Here is an 11,939-nt window from a genome sequence, read left to right on the forward strand (position 1 = left end):
TGACTTTCTTTGCTAACAAAATTTTAACTATTAGAGAAAAAATTACCATCCCAAAGACGTATCGTTATCTTTGGCTGCTTTCAGTGATGCCGGTATTTGGTTAGACTCTTTCTCTCCGATTGTTCTGTCTGAGTTATTTTCATTAGTTACTTCCTCCAAACCATCAACATGTCTATTAGACCCCATTCCTACCAGGCTGCTCAAGGAAGCCCTACCATTATTTAATGCTTCGATCTTAAATATGATCAATCTATCTTTGTTAGTTGGCTATGTACCACAGGCTTTTAAGGTGGCAGTAATTAAACCATTACTTAAAAAGCCATCACTTGACCCAGCTATCTTAGCTAATTATAGGCCAATCTCCAACCTTCCTTTTCTCTCAAAAATTCTTGAAAGGGTAGTTGTAAAACAGCTAACTGATCATCTGCAGAGGAATGGTCTATTTGAAGAGTTTCAGTCAGGTTTTAGAATTCATCATAGTACAGAAACAGCATTAGTGAAGGTTACAAATGATCTTCTTATGGCCTCGGACAGTGGACTCATCTCTGTGCTTGTTCTGTTAGACCTCAGTGCTGCTTTTGATACTGTTGACCATAAAATTTTATTACAGAGATTAGAGCATGCCATAGGTATTAAAGGCACTGCGCTGCGGTGGTTTGAATCATATTTGTCTAATAGATTACAATTTGTTCATGTAAATGGGGAATCTTCTTCACAGACTAAAGTTAATTATGGAGTTCCACAAGGTTCTGTGCTAGGACCAATTTTATTCACTTTATACATGCTTCCCTTAGGCAGTATTATTAGACGGTATTGCTTAAATTTTCATTGTTACGCAGATGATACCCAGCTTTATCTATCCATGAAGCCAGAGGACACACACCAATTAGCTAAACTGCAGGATTGTCTTACAGACATAAAGACATGGATGACCTCTAATTTCCTGCTTTTAAACTCAGATAAAACTGAAGTTATTGTACTTGGCCCCACAAATCTTAGAAACATGGTGTCTAACCAGATCCTTACTCTGGATGGCATTACCCTGACCTCTAGTAATACTGTGAGAAATCTTGGAGTCATTTTTGATCAGGATATGTCATTCAAAGAGCATATTAAACAAATATGTAGGACTGCTTTTTTGCATTTACGCAATATCTCTAAAATTAGAAAGGTCTTGTCTCAGAGTGATGCTGAAAAACTAATTCATGCATTTATTTCCTCTAGGCTGGACTATTGTAATTCATTATTATCAGGTTGTCCTAAAAGTTCCCTAAAAAGCCTTCAGTTAATTCAAAATGCTGCAGCTAGAGTACTAACGAGGACTAGAAGGAGAGAGCATATCTCACCCATATTGGCCTCTCTTCATTGGCTTCCTGTTAATTCTAGAACAGAATTTAAAATTCTTCTTCTTACTTATAAGGTTTTGAATAATCAGGTCCCATCTTATCTTAGGGACCTCGTAGTACCATATCACCCCAATAGAGCGCTTTGCTCTCAGACTGCAGGCTTACTTGTAGTTCCTAGGGTTTGTAAGAGTAGAATGGGAGGCAGAGCCTTCAGCTTTCAGGCTCCTCTCCTGTGGAACCAGCTCCCAATTCAGATCAGGGAGACAGACACCCTCTCTACTTTTAAGATTAGGCTTAAAACTTTCCTTTTTGCTAAAGCTTATAGTTAGGGCTGGATCAGGTGACCCTGAACCATCCCTTAGTTATGCTGCTATAGACGTAGACTCCTGGGGGGTTCCCATGATGCACTGTTTCTTTCTCTTTTTGCTCTGTATGCACCACTCTGCATTTAATCATTAGTGATCGATCTCTGCTCCCCTCCACAGCATGTCTTTTTCCTGGTTCTCTCCCTCAGCCCCAACCAGTCCCAGCAGAAGACTGCCCCTCCCTGAGCCTGGTTCTGCTGGAGGTTTCTTCCTGTTAAAAGGGAGTTTTTCCTTCCCACTGTAGCCAAGTGCTTGCTCACAGGGGGTCATTTTGACCGTTGGGGTTTTACATAATTACTGTATGGCCTTGCCTTACAATATAAAGTGCCTTGGGGCAACTGTTTGTTGTGATTTGGCGCTATATAAAAAAACAAAAAATAGATTGATTGATTGAAAAAAGATGACAGGAAGAAACCTGTGAACAAGGTATCACCCACTTGTCGAATGATTTTCTGCAGAATGAAGTATGTCATGTCCAGTGGTCCACGCCATCAAAGAGGTCCTGGCTGGCATTGTCATGCACAGATGGCAAGTGATCATCAGCCACAGGATGAAATATGTAATGTCCAGTGGTCCACATCATCAAAGAAGTCCTGACTGGTGCTGTCACACAGGTTCTCAGGAATGGCCAGTATTCATTCACTGCTATGCTGAAGCCCACTGCTGTGCTGATGCCAACCTCTGTGCGTGGGAGCTGACCATGAGTGTACATGGCTCATGACTGCCAGCATGAAATTTTTCCCATTGTGGGCCTGATTTAGAAGAAGAAAATAAATCCCAGCTACCATGAACAGGTGTGTCCAGTCTGCTGACCATGCACACAAGTGGGATGACAGTTGATCCAAGGCCACTGGACTCCCTCAGCCTCTTCCAGAAGCATGGCCTTTCTCCGATCATCTCCACTATTTTGCTGTGCTCTGAGGGCAGCTAGTGCGTGACTCCCATGAGGAATGTCAGAGCCCCATTCTTGTCTCCAATGACTCTCGATGTAATTTCATCCGTCATCGACTCCTCACAAAGTTCTGTCATGATTCTTGCCTGTTATGAGTCATGTAGACTTCCATCAAAGGGCTTTGCTACTCTGGCAATGGCTCTGAGAGTACTTGGTGAGCAAGGTTGGGTAGGATTACTTTGAAAGAATACATGTGGATTACATGTATGTATGTACATACATTTGGATTACTTGTAATCTGATTACTTTTGGATTACATTTCAAAGTAATCCTACCCAACCTTGTTGGTGAGGACCTTTGAACCTTGACCAACTTCAAACTGTTCAAAATTCAGGCAACACATGAGTAACACCTTGTGAGTCATGTGGGGGATAGCGCCACCCAGCGAATGTCAAACAAAATCTTGCAAAATTCCTGACAAATGCCATTTGCAAGCTGTCTCACTCAGTGAGATAGTACCTTAAGTCTCCCTACTCAAACTATAGGTCCTTTGGTCATTTTCCAGCAAATGTCATAGTCAACTTCAGAATTGCCTTTAAAGGACATCTTTTGATGATGGTCAAGGTCATTGTGGTCAAAGACCAAAATTTGGACTTCAGTCATTGAGGCCACTGTTATGTCTGCCTGTCTGTTTGCTCGCCTAATCCTCCAAGGACCTTTTGTCGATTTCTGCCAATCTTGGCATGCCAACAAAGATTCACCTACAGTCTCAAGTTTGGCAAAGGTCAAAGAATTTGACTGTTAAACTGATGTGGACCAAATACGGCACATGCTTAGGTTGATTCCAGAATTGCTCAGGAAAAGTCAGCCAGAGATCAATCATTTACTTCAAGGCCAAAGTAACTGTGGCCAAATGTATAGTTGTAAAGGTTATTAGATGACATGTGCCAAAAACAGCATTTGATATTCCAACATGTTTTTTGTTCTTTCAACTGAAGCTCATGTGGAATAAAAAGCAAGGGACATCTGTGGGTTTGGTCTAATAACTTGAACCTTGAAGGAGGCTGTGGTCAGTTTTGTCTCCACCCTCACGGAACCACTCACTATTTAACTTCTGCTAAAAACAGAAAGTTCACACAGTGTGAGAGGTTTGTAGTGGAGGACAAGGACAGAGTCATGGTGAGGTAAGTGTCCATGTGATTACATTCACACCCACTGCTGTAAACATACAAGCCTACAGGACTACCTCAACATATTTGTAATGTCATTACAAGTTCAAAGAGATTAACTTGTCGTTATATAATTTATTATTTAACTAAACTGTCATTTTACCCCCCCCCACACACACACACACACACACGCACGCACACTGGACTATTGCTCTCCATGAACATCATATTTGTTTAAATGTAAAAACATGTTTGTGTGTGTTGTATTTATTGTTTTGTTTGTCATCAGTGTGGCAAGTTAAATTCCCTCAGTAAGGTGTTGCATTTTATAGATTAGAAATTATCTAGTGTTGGTGTATTGCTCAAACAATAATTGACAATCTTTTATACATATAATGATACATTAGCTACATAGTAGTATAACAATCTTTCAAATTAGCATCTACAAATTTAGTGGAAAATTATTTTTAAGATGGGACATAGAATTGTGTATTATTTTATTCATGTGTTCATTTACTATGATTAGCACTGTGGGCAGCAAGCAGTGAGAAGGTCCTAGGTTCACTTCCCACCTGGTACTTTCTGTGTGGAGTTTGCATGTTTTTCCCGTGTTCATGGGGGTTTCCTCTTGGTGCTCCAGCTTCCGCCCACTTCCAAAGACATGCAGGTTCGGTGAAGTGGTGACTGTAAATTGACTGCAAGTATGAGTGAGTGGGTGAACTCCACCTCTCCTGCTGTGACTGCTGTGACAGGAACCAGCCCCCCCCCCCCCCCCTCCAAAAAAAAAACCTTTATTGGAATAAGCAGGTTGACACTATCTATCTATCTATCTATTTATCTATCTGTCTGTCTGCCTCTGTCTATCCATCTATCTACTAATTACAAATAATAAAATCATAAATGAATACATAAATGAAACAATCCACAATTATATACTGTCTAAAAATCATACTAATTTAAATTTTAACCACACACACACATACATGTATGTGTGTGTGTTAAAAAAATCACAACAGTTGTATGACACTGAATACCCCAATTATGTTTTGATTATTTTACTGATATTTTATTCAGAGATATTTTTAAATATTAGAAAAAACGTTTGTTTACTATTCATTTTTATCATTGAAGATCATAAGTCTGGGTGTGGGACAAGCACAAAACGGCAATATTTGCATATAATGATGCTGAAAAAAGGTGAAAAGTCAACATAGACTACTAGGACAAATTTCTTAACACACTTTCATTGTAAAGATAACTATAAAAGTGTGAAATTTCCCCTTTTTTCTTTTTTTCATAAAATATGATCAAGGGACATAAAAGTGCCCGTATATATATATATATATATATATATATATATATATATATATATATATATATATATATATATATATATATATATATATATATATATATATATATATATATGTATATATATATATATATATATATATATATATATATATATATATATGTATATATGTGTGTGTGTGCGTATGTATGTATGTTTTTGTGTGTGCGGTACTATTTTAGATAGTATATATAATTGTGTATTATTTTATTTATGTATTCATTTGAGATTTAATTTCTCGTAGTTATAAGACAGACAGACAGAGTTTAACTTGGTGCCTATTTATTGTCTTTTAACAACAAATCAAAATGACAAAAGAAATGAAGCTTCTTTATGGAAAAAAAATGTAGAACATTAAATACGGCTTTTATTTCAGACTGAGTTGACTGAAGTCCAAAACGCTCGGCTATAATCAGTCACATTATTTGGAATCTTTTCGTGCAGTTGAAGTGCACACACGTGTTTGGAGTGTGGAGCAGAGCTCAGTGAGCTGAGGACACTCGGCGGGTTTGTGTGAGCCGCTGTCCGCGGTGCTGAACCTCAACCTCCAATCCACCGTCCGACCAGCACACACCCGCACGGGACACACGGACACACACACACACGCATCACAAATGATCATATCAGATTGGATCACATGTAAACCTCGGCGCCGACATTTAGCGGTTCTAATGTTGCTCGTGTGTTAATCCGCTCATAATGAGCCACGGCGCGGGGTTCGCCTCCTCCTGCTGGTTTAATGGAAAAGCGCATCTTCAGCTTTTATTTCAAGGAAAACAAAACAAACAACAACAACAAAACCTTCCAAACGCGCTATCAACCGCACGACGTCATTATCACGCGTGCGTTCAGTCTGCACGTTTTCATTCACAATCGTCAATTCAGACACAATTTAATAAGCGCTAAAACACGGAAAGCGCAAATCATTAACGCAAACAAACGACGGTACACGCTAAATACGAAAATAATACTTTGTTTTTAAATCGGGCTGAAAACTTACAAACATCTGCTGAATTTTTGCTGTCAAATGTTGAAGTAGCAGTTCATCTTTATTAACACGGTGCCAAACGACTGAGCTTCAAGTGCAATTAAAAACACACAGATGAACGAAGTATTGCTTTCATTCTGAACACGCGCGCACGCACACACACGTTGCAATTTCTCAAAAATGAGGAACTTTATTTTTTTTAAGTAACGTCATTTAATTTGACCAACTGGTTTTGACTGCTGATCAAAAACTATTGCAACTCCTGTGGATTTTGGGCTATTTTAATTTCAAATTTTCCAACTCGTATTCCATGAAATTGTAATGATTTAAAAAAAAAAGATATTTTATTGACTAAACGTCGACTAAATATATTAAAAAATATTGTCAGAAGACTCAACAATGAAATTTTATTGGTGTCTGCTCATTATAAGAGTTGGAATTCCGTGGGGGTCATCAAATATGGAGCAAAAATACTGCACAAATTACATACCATATTATAACGTTGATGAATGTTTTAAAAATACTACTACTACCACTAATAATAATAATAATAATAATAATAATAATGTGTTACAAACAGATGAAGTGTGGGCTGGTTGCGCGCTTTGGGCGCACGGGGGGAGTGGGAGGAGGTGAGGACAGAGGTGGAGGAGGAGGTGGAGGGTGGAACGAACCTGCCCACTGGAACAAAGCAGGCGGCAGTGATGCTGCACTCTTTGAGGATAAATGACTTCACTTTGCGCCGTGGGGCTTCACAGCACGAGCGCGGACTCGCACGGTGCTTCCACGGGCAAAAAAAGTGCGCATGAGCATTCTTGTTTAAGTATGATACATTGCAAAAACTTTTTAAAATAAGATTATAATTAAAAGTGGGGAGTTAGAAAATCCTAACTGGTGTCTTTTCTTTCTAGTTTACATGTTTTCTGAGAGCAGAGGTTTGGTGTCGTTGCAGATTCTCTCTCATGGATGTTTTACCGGAGGGCATTACTCCAGAGACTCCTCGAGTCCTCCTGCTGTGGTGCGTGGCTGTGCTCCTCACTCTCCACCTGTGGAGGTGTCTCTGGATCCGGAACACACACCGTCCGCCCGGTCCGATCGCTTGGCCCATCATCGGCAACGCTGCGCAACTTGGCAATGCGCCGCACATATACTTTACGCGTCTGGCTGAGAAATACGGGAACGTGTTCCAGATCAAACTGGGCTCTCGGGCTGTGGTGGTGCTGAACGGAGACGCCATCAAAGAGGCGCTGATCAAGCGGGGGATGGAATTTGCCGGGAGACCGGACTTCACCTCTTTCAAGCATGTCGCCGGCGGGGACAGCATGGCTTTTGGCGTCATGACGGACTCGTGGAAGTTGCACCGCAAAGTGGCCCAATCCACTGTGCGGATGTTTTCCACAGGCAACGTGCAGACCAAGCGGATCTTTGAGGGTCAGATCCTGTGCGAGCTGAAGGAGCTGCTGTCGCTGTTCGTGAGGAAAACCGAAGCGCATCAGTTCTTCCAGCCCATGTTCGATCTCGTGGTGTCCACCGCCAACGTCATGAGCGCGGTGTGTTTCGGGAAGAGGTACTCCTACGAGGACGATGAGTTTCGGCAGGTGGTGGGTAGAAACGAGCAGTTCACCAAAACAGTGGGAGCGGGGAGCGTCGTAGATGTCATGCCCTGGCTCCAGTATTTCCCAAACCCCATCAGAACCCTGTTTGACAGCTTCAAAAAGCTCAACCTGGAGTTTACCTCGTTCATCCGAGACAAAGTGGTTGAACACAGAAAGACAATCAAGTCGATCACCATCAGGGACATGACAGACGCGTTTATCGTGGCGCTGGAGCAGATCAAGGACAGTGTGGGGGTGTCACCACACAAGGACTTCGTGACCCCCGTCCTTGGAGATATCTTTGGAGCCAGCCAAGACACAATGTCAACTGCGCAGCAGTGGATCGTCCTCCTATTTATAAAGTAAGCAATTTGAATGGTTTATAAAATGTTCACACAAGTAAAATTGCAAACTAGTCTAAGTTGGTCTTCGTCCTGCTGCTTGCAGGCTCCACATGTCAGAAACCTCAGAAGCATTTATGTTACATAACAGCCTGCTTGGTGGTGGGGGTGTGTGTGGTGTTGAGACATTGGCAGCAGAACACAAAGAAGGTGAAATTGCACACCAGTGAAAGTGCATGAAGTGCGTAGTCAGCAATTCACCGAGAAAGCTCAAGATCCTTGTCAGAGAATCAATGATTTCATTTTACGAGTGTAGTGTTGGCTGATTCTGTCATCGATTCAAACCTGGAATAGTTACAGAACAAAGTTAGAGTTTTTATGTAACAATGCTTCAGATGAGTGTTGAAAGTTTGCATATGCATGAATCTGTCAGGGGCGTATCCAGGAGGGCACTGCTGCTTACTGTGGACACCCCCACCTTCACAAAATGCAAATTGTGTAACTGCAATTTATACATCTGTGGCACATAAAGAACTGCACTGCAGGATTTTTGCTGAAAAGTTAACATGTTGTGGACAATACTTATTTGATTACAGTGAGGAAAATAAGTATTTGAACACCCTGTGGTTTTGCAAGTTCTCCCACTTAGAAATCATGGAGGGGTCTGAAATTGTCATCTTAGGTGCATGTCCACTGTGAGAGACATAAAAAAAAAAAAAAATCCGGAAATCACAATATATGATTTTTTAATCATATGTTACTGCTGCAAGCCTATCCTGGCAGTCATAGGGCATGTTGCAGGGTCCACCTGGACAGGACGCCAGTCTGTCACAGGGCCACATATAGACAAACAAACACAGTCACACCTGCACGCTAGGGCTGCCACAAATGATTATTTTGATAATTGACTCGTCACCAATTATTTTTGCGATTAGTCGACTAACTGGATCATACTTAAATTACGGCTTACTGCACCAGCATGCAGCTGTTATTTGACTTTGAATGTTGCTATTGTTTATTATATAATTTAATTAATTACTTATTTTACTATGTGTTATTGTTGCCAATGTTGTTTTAATACATTCATGCGAATAATACAATTTAAATTGAGAGAGAGAGAGAGAGAGAGAGAGAGAGAGAGAGAGAGAGAGAGAGAGAGAGAGAGAGACTGACCTTCTCAAAGGTTGGATCGTTTTCTTTTCCATCATTATGGTTAAGTGAGATCGGTCTCACGCCAGTCACCAACATGTTCAAGATTGCTTCAGTCAGGATATTTGCTTGCAGAGGTGTGCATGTTCAATTTCAATATTTCATTTATATAGCGCCAAATCACAAAAAAGTTGCCTCATGGTGCTTCACAGAAGTAAGGTCTAACCTTACCAACCCCCAGAGCAAAGCACACAGGCAACAGTGGTAAGGAAAAACTCCCTCTGAAGAAGAAAATGTTGTTGGCTTGGGAGCAAAGTCATCCACTGAAGAGGAACATATTTTTTTAGCACTGTAACATAGCGTTATAAAACATTAACGTTAGCACATTTCCTATTCAAACATGGCATCGCTGTTATAACATTACAGCAAACACATGACGTGTGCTAAGGCTAATGAAATCGTCTTCATTAATTTTTAAATGTTTACAACTATCAATATAAGTAGCTCACTATTGACGTTAATGATAGCGGCTAACTAGCCAATTATCTTACAGAGATGACTGTCCCTCTTTGTCAGAATCACAGACGTGCTTCCTCCACAGATGCTCCTGAATCACTTTTGTACTGCTGTGGAAGGCAAGTTCTGCCTTGCAGATTTTACATTGCACATTTTTTCTTTAGTTTTGTTAAAATGTTCCCAAACTTTTGAGCTCCATTTAGCCTAACTTTTCCAGTGACATCATGGCTGACCAAGATTACCACAACTGCGCATGTGCGTCAAGGACAGAAAGGTAGCGGAAGGCACAGCAGCATCTTTGCAATTAATCAACAATTTTGATAGTCGACGTAATCGTGACTAGTCAACTAATCATGGCAGCCCTACTGCATGCACATCTAAGAACAATTTAAAGTTTCTAGTTCACCAAACCTGCTTGTCTTTGGATGTGAGAGGAAGCTGTAGCACCTGGAGGGAACCCACGCAGACATGGGGAGAACATGCAAATGCCACAGGTGGGAATCGATCCCATGACCTTCTTGCTGTGAGGCAACAGTGCTAACCACTAACCCGCCATGCTGCCGACATTAGGTCCAGTTAATCCACAGTTACAGAGGAAATAAGCATACTAAACACCAACACCACACCACACCAAAGCAAACAGTTATGAGAAGCACATATCAGCCCCCAAAATATGATTTAATAAACAATGTTGGCCTGTTAGCCTAGCTGGTTCTGACTCGAAGAAAGGGGTGTGTTAGGGTTTCATTTATCCCACTCAGGTCATACATGGTGCCATCCACGCTCCACTCCATTCATTCATGTCTTTGCCATGACATAGGCAGACACCCACAGCAGCAATTTTTGAGCTTCAAAACAGTTCTTCTGGGTCTCAATAGAAAACCTGTGGGTGACATCACACAGGGTTTGTCCAGTATATACTACAAGTGAAAGTTTTGATTTCCAAACCTTCAGCTGGTACTGTATAAACAGTTTGTGGGTACAACCCATCTATAACTGGTACTTGTATTTGCACAAATGTAAGCAAACAATGCATACAGGGAACCGATCAGAAATGTCCATTTATTGTGTTTCCTATTAAACTGTTTTAATATGGTCTTGCATGAGGGCTTGTTTGAGAAGGGAATGATAACTTTAATCTGCATCGAAAGTGTTGTCACCTTAACATAGATCTGGTCTGTCACTGTAGGTTTCCCGAGATTCAGCTTCGTCTGCAGCAGGAAGTGGACAAGGTGGTTGGCCGGAGTCGGCTGCCCTGCATCAATGACCAGGTTCAGCTGCCTTACGTCATGGCCTTCTTCTACGAGGTGATGCGCTTCACAAGCTTCCTACCACTCACCATCCCGCACTCCACCACCATGGACACCTCAATCATGGGCTACACCATCCCAAAGAACACAGTCATCTTCATCAACCAGTGGTCCATCAACTGCAACACGGATATGTGGACCAACCCTCAGACCTTTGACCCTGAGCGTTTCCTGGACCAGCAGGGGGCCCTGAACAAGGACCTGGCTGGCAAAGTGCTTATCTTCTCCCTGGGGAAACGGCGGTGCATTGGCGAAGAGCTCTCCAAGCTGTACCTCTTCTTGTTCACTGCACTGATCGCTCATCAGTGCCACATCACCTCTGATCCAGCAAGGCCCCCACAGTTAGACTACAAATACGGTCTGACATTGAAACCCCATCCTTACTTCATAGCAGTGTCTCTCCGCCAAGATATGACACTGCTGGATGAAGTCGTCCAGCGGGAAGCAGAGGGTGAGGCTACACCAGACTGATGCTCTTTCCCTCCATCTCCCCCGCCCCAAATAAATGCAATACATAAACTAATTTGTAAACTATGAAGGTTGAAGAGCACAAGAGGAGAAATAAAATTTCTGAACTGTAGCTCCTCTTTGTGAGCTTGCACAAAAACACAGTAGTAAGCTGAAACAGGCTACCATCTATCTCTTGTAATCAATGTTTATTGACTTATTTGCAAGTATTCTAGTGCCAGTCAAAAACAGATGGTGACGCGCAATACCACGTGTCTCTCATGCCCAAAGTTCTCCAGAGTAGGAGCTGCCGTCTCTTGCCTGTTGTTTCCTCACATGTTGGGGACCATGACACAAAGTTTCTTTTCCTGCTTTGTAGAGGACTGCCATGATGTGCACATCAGTCTCTATCAGCCCTCGGCACAGGCCACATCGTGGTTATACCAGTCACAACCAGCTGCTGTTATGAC

At 41.7% G+C, this 11,939-nt stretch overlaps 1 protein-coding gene across 1 annotated transcript; it reads left to right on the top strand.

Moving 5' to 3' along the window:
• Positions 1-6,687: 6,687 nt before the first annotated feature.
• On the top strand, positions 6,688-11,575 carry LOC117523620 (cytochrome P450 1B1). Its single transcript, XM_034185193.1, has 2 exons — positions 6,688-8,068; positions 10,902-11,575. The coding sequence occupies exons 1-2, from the start codon at positions 7,074-7,076 to the stop codon at positions 11,491-11,493; spliced, it is 1,587 nt and encodes a 528-aa protein (XP_034041084.1). The 5' UTR covers positions 6,688-7,073; the 3' UTR covers positions 11,494-11,575.
• The last annotated feature ends 364 nt before the right edge of the window (positions 11,576-11,939 follow it).

The sequence above is a fragment of the Thalassophryne amazonica genome, chromosome 13 (assembly GCF_902500255.1).
Source record: "Thalassophryne amazonica chromosome 13, fThaAma1.1, whole genome shotgun sequence".
NCBI classification, from domain to species: domain Eukaryota; kingdom Metazoa; phylum Chordata; class Actinopteri; order Batrachoidiformes; family Batrachoididae; genus Thalassophryne; species Thalassophryne amazonica.